This window comes from Onychomys torridus, unplaced genomic scaffold (assembly GCF_903995425.1).
Source record: "Onychomys torridus unplaced genomic scaffold, mOncTor1.1, whole genome shotgun sequence".
NCBI classification, from domain to species: Eukaryota; Metazoa; Chordata; class Mammalia; order Rodentia; family Cricetidae; genus Onychomys; species Onychomys torridus.
Window position 1 is genome coordinate 1 of NW_023412313.1, and position 20,557 is coordinate 20,557.

Consider the following 20,557-nt stretch of genomic DNA (forward strand, 5'->3'; position numbering starts at 1 on the left):
TGCCTTTAATCCCAACACTCAGGTGGGCAGGTGGATCTCTAAATTCAAGGCCAGCCTGGTTCCCAGAGCGAGTTCCAGGACAGTCAGGACTACGCAGAGAAACCCTGTCTCGAAAACACAAAACAACAAAACCAAACTCTGTGCTGGAGCAAAGGCTCAGTGGTTACAGGCATTGGAGATTCTTCAATACCCAGCCCCATTGTTAGTTACAGTCCCAGGGAAGCTGATGCCCTCTTCTGGCCACATGTGCACAGACATATACCCACACAAAACACCCATACACATACAGTAATACAGTAATAACAAAACACAAAAAACCAACACAAAAGCCCACTCAGACTGTTGGGGCCAGTGTCTCTGCAGGGACGGGACGCTGGTTCACACCCACAAACCTAACAACATCCCTGAAGGTCTGTTGGGAAGACCCAGGCTTGATTCTCTGGATGTGCATGACTCCTATCCTTTCTGCGGAGGCTGGAGTAATGGAAGATGACTGTTGTCTAAGACACTGGAGACCTCCAAACCTTGTAGGACAAGAACTGTCCAGATACCGAACTCTGACCAGGAGAGTGAGCCACACCAACTGACAGTCTTGCTAAGAACAAAGGCTCACATTATCTCCAGCTGTGTGACCTGCACTGACTTCCCCTTTCCTTACATGTCTCCTAGTGCTGGAGGACCACCCACTGAAGGAACCGTCCCCACTTCGTCTTGTCCTCAGTCGTATCTCCTAGCTGCAGCACCAGTGGGTCTCAGCTGTCAGGACTAACGTCTGAGTGGTTTTCTGGTGAGGAAAAGGCACACCACCCGCAAGGCAAGCAAGAACAGCACTGGCCTGACAGCAGGCACAGTCTTACTTGTAGTGTCCATCTTGCGGAGCAGCCCCCGGCCCTTGGCATGGAATGGCACCCCGGCACTTCTCTTCAGCTGCTGGGCTGTCTCGGTGGCTGTGTGAGAGAGGTAACAGGCTTAAGGGTCTCTTAGATCACAGGGCTGCTCAGCCCATAAAGTAACCTCAACAAAAGTGACTCAAAAACTACCCAAGGGGACTTCTTTGATAACCCAGCAGGAATGAGGCCAGGAAGGCCACTGACCTTATAGCCAATACTTCCTCAAAAAAGAAAGAAAGGAAAAGGAGGGACCGTTCCTGGGGATTTATTTTCTAAATCATTGCTGTATAATCTAACATTAAGCTAAGAAGTAGTAAAAATTTTTTGCTACTTTGTAATTGTCAGAGCTTCTGAGAAGTCTATTTTTCCCTGGGCAGTGGTGGCACATCCTTAATCCCAGGGCTCAGGAGGCAGAGGCAGGCAGATCTGAGTCTGAGGCCAGCCTGGTGCACAGACCAAGTTCCAAGACAGCCAGGGCGACACAGATAAGCCCTGTCTCTTCATCACTGTTCCCAGGGCGGCCAGACACTGACAGAAGTGAATTACAGCATGGGGAGGCTCTGATTTCCCTGGCAGGAAAGACAGAGGTGGCCAACTACCTACTCCGTGGCTTCTGGGTTGCCCAGCCTCATCCTGGGGGCCTGCTTCTAGGTATTTCTGAGAACATGATGATTAGGCAACAGTTAAAGTTCAACTTAATCTCCACTACATCTCCTCCAAAAGGGGGAGCTCAATCCACTGCTGCCTTCTCTTCGCCCTGGTAACCAAAGCTTGTCTTGGAACAGATCCTGAGGCAGCACCTAGATGGACAGAGCCTGAAATGAGCACGTGGCTAAGTCTCTCCCCTCGCATGGTCCCCGACTCGATGCCTGTCTTCACCAGTGGACTCTCAGACCTCCGCCCGACTTTGCTCCATTCCCCAGGGACTCTTTTGGTCATGGAAGGACTAACACCGAGGTAGTATTGCAGAAGTTTCTCTCTTCTTGTGTCCTTCAACAGAAAACATTAAATTTCCCTATAAACTGCATTGGCTTTCTAAAGTGATGACCTAAGCCAAGAAAATACCACGGTGGGCACTGATGGGGCATTTAAGAGGGCACTGATGGGGCATTTAAGAGATAGCAGCAAGACAAGAGTCTTCCGTGAGCACAGAGTGAATGCCAACTATGAGAAAGAGCTGAATGTTAAAGAGAAAGAGATGACTGAAGCCACAATAAAGCAGTACCAAGTAATAAACCCACCATGTGTTGTAAGCCCATGTGTCTAAGCCTCCCCCGTCACTAAGTTGCTTGACACAGTTCAAATACAGTCAAGACTTTCTGTGTTTGGAAATTTCCACGTAAGTGGCTCCAGAATCATCACAAGTCACCTGTTGCGCCCCAGGGACCCTGGAGCCTGAGAGGGGCTGATATCTCACAGGTCCCCGCAGCTGTCTTTATAACAGGCTCAGGCCAAGACTCCCCCGAGTCATACAGACATAGGAGAAAAAGCAGATTTTCCTGAAGGCTCCTCAGGAAGGCTGGAGGATTAGCCCCGAGTGCACTGGGCAGTACTGCCGACTCCCACAGCAGGGCTGGGGCAGCTCTGCAAGAGACCTTTCAAGAGTAGCTCGGTCGGCCTGCACCACACAGCTACCAGGCAGTACAAACCCCATTCCGCTGACACACCCGGCTCCAGGCTCTTCTTAGAGTCCTCAAAACAGTATTTTCTGGGCTTGCGACAGACCTGTGATCCCAGCACTCAGGAGGCTGAGGCAGGAGAAGGGTGAATTCAAGCCAGCCTAGGCTACACAGACTGTTTTCCAAACTCAAAACAAAAAAGCAGCATCATTTACAAATATTAGTAAATATTATGTTAACTGCATAGCCAAATAACAGTTTATGACCCAGGCAGTGGTGGCACACACCTTTAGTGGTGCACACAGAGAAACCCTTCTTGAAAATTAAAAAAAAAAAAAAAAAAAAAAAAAGAAAGAAAGAAAAGAAAGGATACAAAGGTCTGTGCTGCCTAGGCTGGTCTTAAGCTTATCTGGGCTCAAGTGATCTTTCTGCCTCAGTATCTCAAGAAGCTGCAACCCAGGTACACAGTACACCTGACTTCTTAAGACCCATGCTTTAATGTTATTTGGCTAAGGGACACTTTCTCCAGCAAGGTAGTGCCTTCCATACAAACTGTCATAAGAATGCTCTGGGAAAGCATTTAATAAAATCATCCAACATCTTCTCTGAGAGAGACCAAATGTGGCTCAAGACCAAGGTCAGGACATAAGCAACACCCTCGCACCCCACCTTGGCCGGCACAGATTCCACTTTGTGAGATTACAGGAACCACGCTTGAAAACCCTAAGGTCTCTAAACAGCAGATCCGACACAGAGCAGACAAGCTATGTCTAATTTTAAAGTAAACACATCAGCAACACCACAGAGCAAAGAGCAGGACTGTTGTAACTCAGACACTCACACTTCTGCAGCAGCTCCGCCCTCAGAGTGGCGCTCTTGGGTTTCCGCTTCAGCTGAAAATGCTTCACCGGTGGGGTGAGGGGTCCAGCAAGGGTGGTCAGGGCATTCTTGTTCAGGTACTGGCACTCCAGTGGCAGCATGGCAGATGCCTCGCACTCGCCCACCTGTGGAGAACCAGAGTGTCACAGGAAGTCAGAGCCCCTTGCAGCAGGGAGCTCAGGCTGTGACCCTCACAGCTCACCTGCAGATGTGCAGATGGCTCCATGTAGGCTTCATTATTTACCAGCATGGCATCTTTGGCTTTGGTTCCCACCCCCTGTGGACACCACCACTCCAGTTCTAACATCCCTAGAATCCAAGATCATCCAAGTGGGTCAGGACCAAGAGGTCAGGCCTGCCGACCTAGAGGAGGCTCATCAGACTCCCCAGGGACTTCTTAAAGATAAGAAACACAGAAGAGAAGACAAGGATCCTCAGTTATGTTAGCTGCAAGCCACGGACCACGGGCGTACAGGGAGCACAGCACACTTGATACAGCAGCATGGAGACCAGTCTCCTGCATCCTAACTACACGGCAGCCTCAACACCACGAAAGGCCTCTCCCTCTGGCTCAGAGTCCTGGTGCCCTGGTCAGCCACAGACACTACTCAATTGCATGTCTTATAAAACTATCCACGTGTGCTTTCTGACTCAGTGTGGTCCCCAAGAAGTCAGAGCCTGAAAAACCCCAAGGAGCTCCCCCAATCAGCTACATGAGTGAGGGAAGCAGACTCCTAAGAAGTCAGCTGCCTCATCTTCCTGCTCTCAGGAGAATCAGCCACTCCAGGAAGGGAGGTGACCAGAGCAGGCCAGTGCTCCAGTCTGCAACTACAAATTAACAAAACACCAAAAAGTACTAGGGCCTCCCAAGCAGCCATTTAGAAGGACGTATCCTCAAGCCTCCATTTCCCGAAGAGGGAGAGAGCGTCGCAGGCACGGACGTTCCCACTGTGGCAGATCCAAAACCACACCAACTGTTTGCCTCTCAGATTCTAGCGACTTACTGGTTGGTTCTTAGTTATGAGTCTACATTTGTTATTTAGGACAGGATATATATGTTTGAGGATCTGAAGACATAACCTGCAGGTGTTCATCCTCATGGAGCTTATGGGGAGAGACAGCAGTGGCAAGGAAACATGGCCGAGTCATACAATTCCCGACATAGCACTTGCATGGGGAAGACTGAAGCATGTGAGAACGGAGAGCGAAGCATACTACACTCACAGTGTGATACGGATAACCAGTTTCTAAAATGAGGCCCCTTCCTCCAACTGTAAAATAAAGACAGGCTACGTACTGTGGTGGTATTGTGTTCCCTGAAATATTGTGTGTTCCCCGAAATAAACTTATCTGGGGTCAGAGAACAGGATGGCCACAACATTAAACATGAGGATAGACAGTGGTGTAGCAGACGCGTTTAATCCTAGCATCCCAGAGACAGAAATACCTGAGTTCAAGGCCACATTAGAAACAGCCAGGCATGGTGACACACCTTTAATCCCAGAAATCCAACCTTTAATCCCAGGGAGTGATGGCAGAAAGTAGAAAGATATATAAGACGTGAGGACCAGAAACTAGAAGCATTTGGCTGGTTCAGCATTTAGGCTTTGGAGCAGCAGTTCAGCTCTGAGCCATTGGGATGAGGACACAGAAGCTTGCAGTCTGAAGACACAAGACCAGCTGAGGAACTGGCGAGGTGAGGCTTGTTCTGCTTCTCTGATCTTCCAGCATTCACCCCAATAACTGGCTCAGGTTTGATTTTATTAAGACATTTTAAGATTCATGCTACAACATACCTTTTTCTCTAAGTTCTCCTAAGATGTCTTGAACATTGGGGTTCTGCTCCTCGAGGTCTAGATTCAGTGAGCCCATGTCAGGAAAGGATTTCAGAATGTCAGCAACCATGAGGACCCAGGGATCTGAGTCCAGGGTAGCCAGTTGGATAATATCCATCAGCGCGCCCTTCATCTGCCAAGACAGAAGAAGATGCCAATTACATGCTACCAGCCCTGTTTTGTCCTCCTGGAACAGTGGCAGCTTCAAATGCCCCCTGCCACGGATCTACCCATTTCCACACTGCAGCCTCTGGGTGGCCTGTGGCAGTAACCACTGTGAAACCTGTTGTGGAATATGACTTTAACTGTGTAAAGATGTATTACTTTTGTTTATCCTGCATTTGTTTAATTATGTAAAGATGTGTTGCTTCTCACCTTGCCTGCCTAAGGAAACTGATTGGTCTAATAAAAAGCTGAATGGCCAAGAACTAGACAGTAGAGGTGTAGGTGGGCTAGCAGGCAGCCAGAACAAGTAGGAGGGATCTAGGCTCAGGAGATGATGAGAAAAGAGAAGAGAACAAGGGAGAAAGAGAGGGAGGTACCAGCCATACGTGGAGGAAACAGTGAAAGTGAGACATATAGAAGGGAAGAAAGGTAAAAAGCCCCAAGGCAAAGCACAGACAAAGAGAAACAGGCTAAGTTATAAGACCTAGTGGGACAAGCATAAGGTAAGGCCAAGCATTCATAAAAGAAGTCTCTTTGCCAGGCGGTGGTGGTGCACACCTTTAATCCCAGCACTGGAGAGAGAGGGGCAGGTGGATCTCTGTGAGTTCGAGGCCAGCCTGGACTACAGAGTGAGTTCCAGGAAAGGCTCTAGAACCCTCCTGTCTCAGAAAACACCAAAAACAAAACAACAACAAAAGTCTTGTGTCATGATTGTAGGAGCGGGCTGGCGGCCCAAAGGAAAGCCTTTATATTTGATTTCCAACCAGGGGGCCCAAATTTTCCAACATAGGGCCTGAGAAAACTGAATATCAATAAATAAATAGAAAACAAAAGAGAGAGACAGATCCAAGAAGTGGATATGGCTCCTTTAAAGATGCTCTGCAAGAACCACGAACACAAGTAGAAACCACAAGCTAGTAGAAACACCTGCCACAGTGCCGGGGACACCAACATCCCAGAGCTGGGATAAATGAATGCTTAAAGGGGTCTAAGTTAAACTCAGTCCAGCTCCCAAACGAGAGGCCAGGTTGCAGTCTTAAGGCTGGCTGTAATAATGACACAAGGAAGGGCCAGAGCCAGCCACCAGAGCAACCAGCAGCAGCTTAGCAGTTAAGGTCTGGCTCACATGGTCAGAAAAGGTTTAGAGACACTCAGTAAAGACAGGTCCAGAAGGTTTTTTTAAGAGGGAAAAAACTCTAAACAGGTTACAGTGTGTTTAAAATTTTGCATAGGCTGAAGAAAGAAAGAAAATGGGGGCTGGAGAGATGGCTCAGAGGTTAAGAGCACTGACTGCTCTTCCAGAGGTTCTGAGTTCAATTCCCAGCAACCACATGGTGGCTCACAACCATCTGTAATAAGGTCTGGTGCCCTCTTCTGATCATACATGCTGTATACATAATAAATAAATCATTAAAAAAAGAAAGAAAGAAAGAAAAGAAAAGAAAAGAAAATGGGTATAGCCGGGCAGTGGTGGCACATGCCTTTAATCCCAGCACTCGGGAGGCAGAGCCAGGGTGGATATGTGAGTTTGATGTCAGCCTGGTCTACAGAGCAAGATCTAGGACAGGCACCAAAACTACACAGAGAAACCCTGTCTCGGAAGAAAAAAAAAAAAAAAAAAACAAAGAAAGAAAGACAAAAGAAAATGGGTATAGACAGTCATAGGAAAAACTAAAATTTAAAATTAATAAAGTCCTTAAAGAGAGATTAAAGTAATAGTAATATAAAGGAAAAAGTCACATAAAGATGGGAAATACACAGGGAGTCAGGATTCTGTGATGATGTGCTGCTTTGAATTTTTGAATGTTGATCAGCGAACAATAGATGCTGAGAGGGACTGTTGAATTAATCCAGCCTAGATACTTTAGGGATACCTTAACTTTAAAATGGAATTCAGAAAATGCATTGCACTGGGGGAGAGGTTATGCTTTTGTTTCCATTAAGAAACAAAAGGCAGGCCTGGAGAGATGGCTCAGAGGTTAAGAGCACCAACTGCTCTTCCACAGGTCCTCAGTTCAATTCCCAGCACCCACATGGTGGCTCACAATCATCTATAATGAGATCTGGTGCCCTCTTCTGTATACATAATAAATAAGTAAATCTTTAAAAGAAAAGAAAAGAAACAAAAGGCTGTGGATTCCTTCAAGGTTAACAGATCAGGTTTGGTCAGGGGAGATCTCCTGAAAATCTTGGCTACAGACAAAGAAATAAACAAAAAGGTAGATGACAGGTGACATATATACTGATCCCTCAGCTGGGAAGAGTTCTGAGACTGGACAGCAAAGGTTATAACTACTTTTCCTAGGACTTGACCATTATCTTAATTTTCTCAGGGTCCCTTAAAGATGGCATCATCCTCAGACAACAGGAAGCAGTCAAGAGAACACAACACCCACATTTGTAGGAGTTGGGGTGGTGGTTTTGGTCACTCAGTAGGTTATGGATGCTTGTCATCGTTTAGGGGGAGATAGAAGAATATAGGATAAAAAGACATCTATTAACCTCAAATATTTTACATTAGTATGGATTTTGGTATATTGATACAAATTTAAAATTATGGGATACTGCATATATGTTTCTACTCTTGTTTGGGGGTATTGTGCTTATGCAGCTCATTGAAAAATATAATATATAATTAAGAAATGCAGGTTAGTAGTCATCTATAGTAATCAAACTTATAGTCATGTTAGCTATGTTTTCAAGGTCAAACATACATGTCAGATGAGATACATGATCTTCAAATGCTTCAGAGACCTACAGAATATGGCATTAAAGATGTTTAATAACCTAAGGCTTTTCATGACAGCAAGACATATCTGTTCTTGGCAGCATCACTTTACTTCAAAAAAGGATGATGGGCATTGAAGAAACTCCATATGGAGTTTGCTTTCACTGTGGCAAAGCCTCAACTGCTGACAACGGGCTGTACACACTGGACATGCAGGACACACAGGAAAGTGACTGCTGAACTTTGCCAAAACAAGGCAGGACAGTCCTTCAAAATTCCTGCTTCACAGAAAAGCCTGCCAGATATTCTAGGCCTGTAGGCTGAAGAAGATGGATGTGCCCCAACATTGCAAAGGAACCTTAGGTGGCTGTCCAGGCAGCCAGATGTTTCTGTTGTTTCTATAGTTTGGGAAGTAGCTTGCTGTTGTGGAATATTATTCTAACTATGTAAAGATGTGTTACATTTGTTTATGCTGCATTTGTTTAATTATGTAATGATGTGCTGCATTTGTTTTACCTTGCCTGCCTACGACACCTGATTGGTCTAATGAAAAGCTGAATGGCCAATAGGTAGGCAGGAGAGGGCTAGGCAGGGCTGTCAGGCAGAGAATAAATAGGAGAAATCTAGATTCAGGAAGAACAGAGAGAACAAAGGAGAGAGGGACACACCAGAGGCCAACTAGTCAGGCAGCCAGCAGTCAGCCAGATACAGAGGAAGCAGGAAAAGTAGAACATACAGAATCAAAGAAAAGTAAAAAGCCCTGAGGCAAAACAGAGATAAAGAGAAACAGGTTAAATTAAGTCATAAGAGCTAGCCTAAGCTAAGGCCAAGTTTTCATAAGTCTCCGTGTCCTGATTTGGGAGCTGGTTGGTGGTCCAAGAAAGCCTGCTCCTAAGTACCATCCTATTCAGGAGCAGCACTTCCCATTTCCTCAAGGCCTTTAAATTCACTCAAGCACCACTATGTCGGTTCCTATGATCTCTGTGATCATTGCATCCTTACACAAGGTATCTTACTTCCCAACCTCACAGTAAGGTGTTAGCAGCTCCACCTAATTCTGCATCCCTCACTGAACAACTGAAACAGACCACTGAAAGACCTTTCTCTTTGATGAAATTGGTTGAAAACTGTGGTTTACTTAGCGTCTACAGAATGAATAAGGCTGTACAGAGTCTGAGAATTACATACATATTCACGTATATAAACACTATACAGAGAGACATTTATACACCTCTGTGCTGGTTAGATTTTGTCAACATGACACAACTGGAGTCCTCTGGGAAGAGGGACTCTCAGTTGAGAACATGTTTGCACCAGACTGGTCCATGGCGAGTCCATGGGGGCACTATTACTTCTTTTCTTTCTTTTTCTTTTTGAGATAGGATCTCACCATATAACTCATGACCTGGAACTCACTATGTAGACCAGGCTAGCCTCAAATTCTCAGAGTCTGCTTGCCTCTGCCTCCAGAGTGCTAATATTATAGGCATGTGCCACCACAGACTTATTTTTCTTTCCTTCTGTTTTGAGACAGGGTCTCTATGTAGCTCTGGTTGTACTAGAACTCACTATGTAGACCAGGCTGGCCTTGAAGTCACAGAAATCCATTTGCCTCCCGAATGCTAAGATTAAAGGTGTGAGCCACCACACTGGCTATTTTCTTGATTGAAGACTGATGTGATAGAACACAGCCCACTGTTGAGGGTGTTGCCCCAGGCTATAATGGTATAAGAAAGCAGTGTGAAGCCACTGGAGAGGCTAGCCTGGTCTACAGAGTGAATTGCAGGTCAGCCAGGGCTACAAAGAAACCCTGTCTGGAAACAAAACAAAACAAAGTAAACCTTCGGAATGAGGCACAGGGAGCAAGCTAGTAAGCATTGTTGCGCCACACCCTCTGCTCCTGTTCCTAGGATTTCCCTCCATAAGGGACTCTAAGCTAAGCTGAAGCAAGCTTTCCTCTCCAAGTCACTTTTAGTGATGGTGTTTTATTACAGAAACAGAAAGCAGACTAAGATAGAAATCAGTATCAGATGTGGGGTATTGCAATGAGTGACAGACAGACCATGTTGTTTGGGGAGGATTGTGGACACAACTGGAGCTTTGGATGGAAAAACCATTCAGTGCTTAGAGCTTAGTGAACTGTTATGGGAGCTTGGAAGACGGGAATGTTTAAACCAGTGCAGATAATGGAGGCCTGGTGTATGAACTTTCAGAGAGAAGCAAAGACTCTATCTATCCAGTCTGCTCCTGTGATATTTTGAATTGAGAAATCTGTGGTTTCTGGTCAGTAAGAGCTGACCAGAATCAGCTGTGATTAAAAAGAAACATCATCACTGAGGCAAAACCTTTTGGGGAATTTCCTTCAGGTGAGCACAAACAGCTGTAGTCCAGAGGGTGGAAAAAGCTGCATCTCAAGCTGGCAGCTGAACTTGGTAATGTGTGAGTCTCCTTGGGAAGGGCTGAGATTTGAGTCTCTGCAGAAAGGCCAAGACACCATTGTCAAAGGTGCAGCCTGTGGAGACCCCGGCTTATTGTAGATCTTTTTTAAAATATTTATTTATTTATTATATATACAGTGTTCTGCATGCCAGAAGAGGATACCAGATCTCATTACAGATGGTTATGAGCCACCATGTGGTGGACCTCCGGAAGAACAGCCAGTGCTTTTAACTTCTGAGCCATCTATCTCTCCAGCCCCAAAGTGATGAAATTTTTAAAAGACCATAGGACTTGCCCTGTGGTGGTGGCACACACTTTTAATCCCAGCACCCGGGAGGTAGAGGCAGGCAGATCTTTGTGAGTTTGAGGCCCAGCCTGGCCTACGGAGTGAATTCCAGGACAGCCAGGGCTATACAGAGAAACCCTAACTCGAAAAGCAAAAATAAATAAATAAAGAAAGAAAAGAAAAGAAAAAAAGATAGGGACCTAAACAGTTGAACTGTATTTTATATTTTGATATTAACATGACTTTAGGGATAAACAACAACTGGAGACATTATGTTTTAACAGTGATGTTTTAATGTGTTTGTATGTCAAGATGACTAGGAGTCAGCTGTGCTGGTTAGTGCTCTATACCACTGGACTTATAGGCAAGTCTGCTGGGACAACTTCCACTTTTATTTATTTATTTTTTATTTTTTAATTTTTTTTTGAGGCTGTCTCACTTGGATGGCTTGGAACTCAAGAGGTCCGCCTACTTCTGCCTCCTGAGTGCTCACATTAAAGGCCTGTGCCACCACAATAGACTCATTTTCTTGACTTGTGATTGATTTCGAAGGACTCAGCCACGTGTGGGTGGTGCTACTCCAAGCAGGTGGTCCTGTGGTTTGTAAGAAAGGCTGAACAAGCCAGTAAGCAGCACTCCTCCAGGGCCTCTGTTTCAGTTCCTGCTTTTAGGTTCCTGCCTTGAGTTCCTGCCCCGACTTCCTCCAGGACAGACTGTATAAACTCAAGCTGAAATAAGCTAGTCCCTAAGTTGTTTTTGGTTATGGTATCTTATCACGGCAACAGAAACCAAACTAAGACAACACTATAGTAGTTATTTTCTATTGCTGTGATAAACATCGTGACCACGGCAATTTATAGAACAAGGAATTTAGGGTTCCAGTATGAAAGCCACCATGGCAGGGAGGTGTGGCAACAAGCAGCAAACTCATGGCTGGTGCAGAGCTGAGGGTTCACATCTTCACCACAATGATGAAGCAAAGAACGAACTTGAAATGATCAGTATGAAAGCTCATCCCACTCCCGTAATATACTTCCCCTAGGAAGGCCACACCTCCTAAGTCTCCTAATACAGTGCTACAAACTGGGAGCCAAGTATTCAAATCCCAGAGTCTTTGAGGACATCCTCATTCAAATCACCCAACACTCACACCAAGAGAAAGATGACTAAGCTAGCATTAATGTGAGATAAAAACTGTTACAATGCCAAACACAGTGTGCATTTCTTTAATCCCAGCACTCAGGAGGCAGAGAAAGATGGAACTCTGTGAGTTCCAGGCCAGTCAGGGCTGCATAGTGAGAGACTCTTATTAAAAACAAACAAACAGCTGTGCGGCGGTGGTGGCACACGCGTTTAATCCCAGCACTCGGGAGGCAGAGCCAGACGGATCTCTGTGAGTTCGAGGCCAGCCTGGGCTACCAAGTGAGTTCCAGGAAAGGTGCAAAGCTACACAGAGAAACCCTGTCTCGAAAAACCAAAACAAACAAACAAACACAACAAACATAAAGCCAAACAAACGTGAGTGGACCTAAGGGCCAGCAAGACGGTTTAGCAGTAAGTAAAGACACTTCCAATGCACTCAGCCTGACAACCAGAGTTCAACTTTCAGAAAAAAACCTACTCTCACAAGGTGTTCTGTGACCTCCGTATATAAAGTGCAGGAATGTAATAAATAAATGTAGCAAAAATTAAAAAATAAGGTGACACAATTCTTATGAACTCTTATTTTAAAAAGACCTCAGGATAACACATTAGCAAATACTGAGATCCCCACCTGCTGTTCAAGGCCAAGCAGGCATTGACCACAGGGAAGGAGAGGCAGTTCACCACTTGGCTAAGAACCAAGACCTTCATCCAAAAAGCTAAGCCACATCTGTGAAACTGCAGAAACATGTCACCGAACTAAGACAGTAGCCAGCATTTATTAAAAAGAATATTCCTCCAAAGCAGCAAGTCAAGAGAAACAGACAACGGGGAGCGGGGGGGAATTGAACCCACACACAAAAAGCCCAACAGAAAAATAAGCAGAGACAACGTTCAACCAAACATCCTACTAATACCCACACATTTACTTGCCCTACATGTTTTAGTATCACTTGATAATATCACTTTGAAAAGCCACTTGCCATAATCCTGCTGCCAACCACATTTCTACTTCTAGAAAAATGCACGCTCACCGTCACCTGGTACCAGTCACAACAGAACCAGCTGACATGAAACAGAAATAAAAGAATGAAAAAACTTGCCACAACCTAATCGTCCAAATGCTGTGTGCTCAGCGAATGGAACACCACATAATGCGTGGAAAATCAAACTGTCTGCAGCAACTTGGATGAATCTGTCCAGGAGTCTCCTGACAGAAGACACACCCACACCACACGGAAAATGCATGTAACATGGTAACATGCTCCCACATTAAGTTCAAATGAGGCCGAAACTAAATACTCCTGCTAGGAATGCACACAAATTGATAATACTGGAAAAAAAAAACATAAATGTTTACTCTTGTGGGAAAGATAGAGAAGCATGGAGTTGCTTTGGAGGATGCAGCCTTGTTCTCTCGTATGGAGGAGATAACAGGAGTGGGTCTTTTAGCTATTAATATTTGCTAAACTGAAAAATCATGCAGTTGCCTTATTTTTTATAGCGTAACGAAAACTAAAACCAACCTTAATGATAAAACAGTACCCAGAAATGTTGAAAAACTAAAGCGGTGTTTTTGCTGTCAGATGTGGTGGCCCAGACCTGCAATCCCAGCCCTCCAGATACTGATGCTGGAGGACACCCAGTACCTGGTCAACCTGGGCTACACAGCGAGACCCTGTACATCTCTTATTTTTTGTGTGTGTTTGCATTTTGCACAGAGATGCAACATGGAATAAGAATGAACTGGAGTGCACAGAATAAAGAGGAAGCTAAGCAGACTGATACTCCGTGAGGCAAAAGAAACAAAATTAACGTCAGCAGTCACTTGGAAAGTTACTAAGAGCCCCAACCCAAAGGAGGCTTCGGGCAGGCAGTGTCCAGTACTCCGCGCCGGGCCAGCCTGGCTGAGGGCTGTTCCGGCCTTGGGCCCACCACCCCCGATCCCCGACCGCAGCCCAGCGGCTGGAGGCGCTGAGGCGTCGGGCCGAGGGGGGAGGCCCAGCGGCGCCGCCCCGGAGACGCGCGCGGCCAGCGGGATAAAGGGAAGGTGCGGCGCAGGTGCGGGCTGGAGACAGGATGTGCGCTCTGGACGGAGAGAGGCCGGCCCGCGCCCTCACCTCGTCCACCGTGCGGCGCGGAAGATGCAGCGTCCCGAGCAGCAGCTTGAGTTTCACAGCCGATGAGAGGCGGTGGAAGCAGAGGCGGATGTTATCGATGACCGCCGCGGTGAGCAGGGACGCGATGCTGGGCGGCGCCCACAACTCGTCCGTGGCGCCCAGCTTGTTGTGCAGCCACAGGCCCGTGTCGCTCTCCCGCATGGACGCCATCTTGGCGGCAGCAGCGCGCGCCGGCCGGCATCTTACGCGGACGCCTACGTGTCCGGCGCGAGGACCCCAACATGGCGGCGCCCGTGGGCGCGGGGCGGGGCCTCGAGCCACAGACATGCGCAGTTGCTGACGGCCGCGCCTTCCGGAGGCTTCGAGCTTAGGCGCGCGAGTTGGAGCGATGAGGCGCCGGGAGGAGGCCCGGGAGGTTCCGTACCGCATCATGGCGGCGCCCATGCCGGAGCCCGGCAATGACGTAGGCCCCCATCCCGGAGCCCGGCAATGACGTAGGCCCGGGGTGGTCGAGGTGCACCGCCCAGAGACGGAGGATAGAGTTCGGTTCCACCTTAGGCTGCTCTGTAGGCGCAGGTCTGGAAAGGCCCTTGGCGTCGTTCCTCACGGCCTCACTTCGCAGACTGGAATCCCCTCCCTCTTCCCCTTGCCCATCCTGCAGACATTCTAAATGTGAGATCTTGGGGATGAACAAGAAAGGAAGGGGCCGGGCGGTGGTGGCGCACGCCTTTAATCCCTGCACTGGGGAGGCAGAGCCAGGCGGATCTCTGTGAGTTCGAGGCCAGCCTGGGCTACAGAGCCAGGTCCAGGAAAGGCGCAAAACTACACAGAGAAACCCTGTCTCGAAAAACAAAAACAAACGAACAAAAAAAAAAAAAAAAGGAAGGTAGGTTTGTGGCTTAAGTGTAATGTGTTTGCGTGTCATGTTGACCAGGGGTCAGTTGTACTGCTGGTTTTCTGTGTCATCTTGACATAAGCTAGACTTATCAGAAGGAGCCTCAGTTGAGGAAACGCCTCATGAGGGTCAGCTCTAAGGCCTTTCTCAATTAATGATCAATGAAGAGGGCCCAGCCCATTGTGGGTGGTGCCTTCCCTGGGCTGCTGGTCCTGGGTTGTATAAGAAAGCAGGCTGAGGAAGCCATGGGAAGCAAGGCAGTGAGCAGCACCCCTCCATAGCCTCTGCATCAGCTCCTGCCTCTGGGATGCGTCAAAACAATAGCAACCCTAAGACAGGTTGGTACTAGGAATGTGAGTCCCATTACAGGTCTGTTCCGTGTGTGAGCCAGATGCCCAGGTCGAGGTGCCTGTGGTTAATTGTCAGGAGAGATGCAGATCCATCCCTCTGCCCCCATTCCCGGGCCTCCCTAAGGCTGAGGTTACCAACAGGCGCCACCACCTGGCCTGTAACTTTTGGGGGTAGAGTTTTCTAGACAAGGTCTCACTATATATGTAGTTCTACCTGCCCTAGAAGACAGAGATCGGCATGTCTCTGCCTCCCAAGTGCTGGGATGAAAGGTGTGTGCTATACGCACGTCCTCTGACCTTTTCAAAGTGCCAGCAGCAGTGGCAGTAACCCATGGCTCTGTCACATGTACTCGTGAGACTGAGAAGGAGGTAGCTCTGGCTTTGTGGAAGTAGAACTTACATGCATGCTTTTTGATCCTGTTGAATCGATGTAAGACCTTCATTTCTTTCTATTGGGGTGAAGTGTTTAGAAACAATTCTGGTGTAGTGGTTTGGAATAGGAATGGCTCCCATACGGCTCATAATTGAATGCTTGTCATTAGGAGTGCTGCTACTTATAGGGATAGAGAGTGTGGCCCTTGTACATAGGTGTGGCTTTTGTTGGTGAAAGATTTATGGCGTGGGGTTCAAAATGCTCAAGCCAGGCTCTAAGTCTCTTTCTCTCTCTGCTCCTATGATCTGAAAAAATTGCAGAACTCTCAGCTATCTTGTCGCCTGCATGCCCCACGCATGCTCTCCTCCATGAGGATCATGGACTGAACCCTGGAGATTTAGAGCAACCCCAATCACATGCTTTCCTTTATAAGAGCTGCCATATCATAGTATCTTTTCAGATCATCATAACACTGAAACATAAGACATCTGGGATCCTAAAATCCAAAAATCCTTCAGCCAAATGTTTTTTTTTTGTTTTATTTTTGTTTTTCGATGACAGGTTTCTCTGTGTAGCGTTTGCGCCTTTCATGAACTCACTTGGTAGTCAGGCTGGCCTCAAACTCACAGAGAATCCGCCGGGCTCTACCTCCAGATGTGGATTAAAGGCATGTGCCACCACCGCCTGGCCTCAGCAAAATTGTTTACAACCATGCATAGCCTAGGTCTAGACAGATGGCTCAATGTTAGAGAACGCGGCGGACCTGATGCTCTTCCAGAGCACCTAATTCAATTCCCAGCACCACATGGCAACTAACCAAGATGCATGGCCAGGCACAAGCCAAAGCAAGTAGCAAGATTGCAATTTATTTTACCCAGTCATAGGGGCACTGCTCGCTACTATGAGGCCACATGACAGCCTCACTTGTTGTTTGTTTTAAAGAACATCACTAATTTTTTTTTTTACTCTTTGTGTATTTGTTTTCCTGCTTCTATGTCTTGTACCCACTGTGTACTGGTGAAGGCACTAGCCACTGAATGCGTATGCTCCTCTTGGCAGGACTTGCCCTTCTCCCCATGCCCTCTGCCTTGCTAAAAAAAAAAAAAATGAAACCCACTAATTACAAGGGGTTGGGATTTAGTTCAAGTGTAGAGTGCTTGCCTAGCAAATGGAAGCCCTGGTTTGGTCCTCAGCTCCAGAAAAGACAAACCAAACGAGTAGATATACAGTTCCTAAAGCTAGCAACCAGGTCATATTCCTGTTTTGGCCATTCCTCCTCCTGAGTGCTGACTACGAGGTCCAGCTTGGAAGTTTTGAAATCCAGCAATCAAAAGCCCCCTTGTGCCCCAATAAACATGTTCAGCTTAAAATTAAACACATCATCCTAAACAGGTGTCTCCTCTGTCCCTTATAAACTGCTATTGCCCAGTGTGCCAGCTGCTCTCTCTCTACCAGAGCAGTCCTGCCCTCGTGGACAAATACCCTTCCCCCCCGGTTCCCCTTCCCCTTCCCCCCGTGCCTCTATTCATCTCCTTTAGTGCCTCATCCTAAGCCCATCGTAATACAGACCTCCCCTTTCCCATCCTCTTAAAAATCACACCTTGTGAGGCAGCAAAACCTTTCTTCCCCACTTAGTAAAGGATCTCTCTGAAAACATGTCGTTGGGTTGGTTTTTCCCCTAATCCAGGTTCGGAGAAAGCCCCCACATTCATGGCGTCTCTTTCACTTGGTTTACCCAGATTCAGTTCTTCTAACCTGAGTTTACAGATGGTTCTAAGTCACATGTTGGGAGGTGCTGGACGAGATGGCTCAGAGGTTAAGAGCACTGACTGCTCTCCAGAGGTCCTGAGTTCAATTCCCAGCAAACCAACAGTGTGCTCACAACCTATCTATAATGAGATTTGGTGCCCTCTTCTGGCCTGCAGTCATACATTGTACATACATAAATAATAAGTCTTAAAAAACAAAAAGTCACATGTGTTGGGATGCTGGACTTAAACTCGGCCTTGTGAAGAGCCATCCTCTCCAGCCCCTGGCTCTGTAACAAGTCTTCTCTCTGATCCTCCCAAGTTTCTCCCCAATAATGAACAGGGTCTCTTATTAATTATAAAAGCTTCAGCCTTAGCTTAGCTTGTTCCCAACTAGCTCTTAACTCAAAATGAACCATTTCTCCACTCATCTATGTTCTCTCACGTCCTTGCTGTGTCTCTTCTTGCCTCTGCTTCTCCCGCATCTCCCTGTCTTCCTTGCCCAGGTCCTCTCGTGTGTCATGCCACATAGTGCAAAGTCTAGACACGTGGTCTAGGCTTCAGAACTAAACCAAATGCCTTGAGGCATGTGCCTGCCAGGTGCGCGGGCAGCCTCACAACACCAGGCTTGTCCATGGCGTCGTGGCCCTATCATGCCCACCCCAGACCCCACCCACTAGCACTGCTTGCCGCTCTGGCTCCTCTTCAGTCCTCCTCACCTCCAATGTGGTCAGACTTTAAATTCAAGCCATTCTAGGAAGCCAGTGACACGTCTTTATTTTTCGTGTTTTGTGAGACATAGATTCCTCTTCATAAACAGCTCTAGGTGTCCAGGAACTCACTTCTTGTAAACCAGGCTTGGGACACGAGAACTCACAGAGATTCCACGTCGCCTCTGGCCTGCCAAGTGCGGGATTAAGGTTGTATACCCTCCCGGCTTTATTATCTCAACATCTTGTTTTTTTTTTAATTTCATTTTTATTAATTTTATGTATGATGCTCTGCATGCCAGAAGAGGCGCTCCAGATTCATGCAGAATAGTTGTGAGCTACCATGTGGCTTGCTGATAATTGAATCTCAGAGCTCTGGAAGAGCAGCTAGTGTCTTAAACACTGAGCCACCCTCCAAGCACCTGTCTCAAACATCTAATAAGTGGCTCCCAACTATTTAAACTTTTATTCTTTGTGTCTTTTCAACAGCATTGCATCTCAAACCCCATTTAACATTCCCGCTCTTCGTATGCTGCCCTTTGCTCTTGCAACTCCCCATCCCCAAATGGAATAAAAATTTAAGAGAAAAAAAAAATCTCATCATGGAAGCTGCAGTGGACACAGTGAGCTCGCACATGTAAAATCTTTACTACAATTTTCATTGCAAAAAGTTCATTGGTCTGCTTCAAGGCCTCTGATTTCTGCTACACTATGGATGCTGGCCCTCACAGGGAGTGGGGTACTCCTCCTGTACGTTGTCATGGAATTCTGCAGTTTTAGGTCTGCAGGACTGCCCCTTTACATGGCTCCCAAGATCATAAGGGGAGGGTAACTCGTAACCCTGGTTCTGGCCTGGTGTTGCAGGGCTTAGTCAAGTCTTCCAACTTCTTTCCCCCACCTCACCACCAGTGGAGCTCTCCAGCTCTTGCCCCTGGCTATGTTCACCCCTTGCCACATGGGCAAGGTTGGCCATTCTGCTTTCAGCCCTCTGAGTCAGCTCCCCCACACCTGAATCCATCAGGGCCAGCGCTGTCTGTGTGACTAGGACCCACTTCTCCCAAGTGCTGCAACTGGGGAACACTCTTGTTGGGGCATCTTCCTTTGCCCTACCACATCACCATAATGGCCGAGGAGTAGCAGAATCCAAAACCTCCCCACTCTCACACTTCTCGGGTGGTTCACCCACACCCTGGCAATAGGGGCCAGCTCTGCTGTGCTGCCCATTGAGGTGTGTCCACTTCCCCGAGTGCGTTAGCTTGTTAAAGGTCAGTTCCCTCGCCCCACCATAAAGTGCAGGCAAGGGGAAGCATCTTTCCCTTCCCTAACCACCACATGGCAGACATGGGGGATGTGGTCAGGTATCCAGCACACCTCAGGACCAGCTCACCTGTGCCTCCACCAACAGGATCACTCTACTGTGCAGCCCAGGGAGCAGGCCCACTCTGCTGAGTCATGTACCTGATGAGGCAGGGCAGCTCTCCCTCCTGCCACCAGCATAGAAGGAGGGAGAGAGGACACCTTCTTCCCCTCCCATTGCCAGGGGAGCCAGACGCTCATGCCTCTTTCTCAGCGGTTCCAACATCTTTTAACAGACTTATTTCAGTTACTGTACTCAGTTTGCATGCACATAATGCTCACAGGCCAGCAACGGCACCAAGAGATTCTATTACAGATGGCGTGAGCCACGAAGCAAATGGCTGGAATTGAATCAGGACCTCTGGTAGAGCAGCCAGTGCTCTTAACTGCTGAGCCATCTCTCCAGCCTAGGTTCCAACATTTTAAAGATTGTTACCACCCATGGATGTCACAGTGAATATATTATATTTTTAACCTAAAAATTCTATTCATGTATGTGGGGGGAGAGCATGCACAGGCCACTGTCTGCAACGTGGCAGTCAGAGAACAGCTGTGGAATGGGTTCGTCCTTTCTGTCATGTAGGTTCTGGGGACTTGAACTCAGTGGTACCAGGCTACTCCACTACAGGTGTCAGCTACCAAATGCTAAATCCCTTAAGTTCACACACTCCCTGAAGCAGGCAACACAATCTTCCCTGCCAGTAACTATTTATAGAATAACTCAGGGATCCTCGAGAAGTGCCTTGAGCCTTACACATCCCTGAGCTTCCTCTGCGTTGTACATCTAGTGCCATGCTAAGTTTTTAAAAGCAGTCTTCCTCTCTACACGAAAATGTTTCAATTAGGAGAACACAGATAAACGCTTCTTTCTGTACAGTCTCATCTCTGGCCCCAGATGAACTATAACTCGCCGCCCGTGTCACCTCCCCAATCCCACCATCCCAGGCAAGAACCACCGCCCAGCTAAGACTTCATTTTTAAGAGATGGGTCGCGCTAACTTTGCCCAGAAGGCTCTCTACC

General features: G+C 47.2%; 1 protein-coding gene across 1 annotated transcript; it reads right to left on the reverse strand.

Moving 5' to 3' along the window:
* Positions 1 to 770: 770 nt before the first annotated feature.
* LOC118575600 (negative elongation factor A-like) lies at positions 771 to 14,536 on the reverse strand (the record flags this gene model as incomplete). The annotated part of the gene is made up of 4 exons (XM_036176078.1): positions 14,105 to 14,536; positions 5,185 to 5,356; positions 3,351 to 3,512; positions 771 to 947 (listed from the first exon to the last, which is right to left on the reverse strand). Coding segments are annotated over exons 1-4 (943 nt in total), but the record flags the coding sequence as incomplete, so codon positions are not given.
* Positions 14,537 to 20,557: the final 6,021 nt, after the last annotated feature.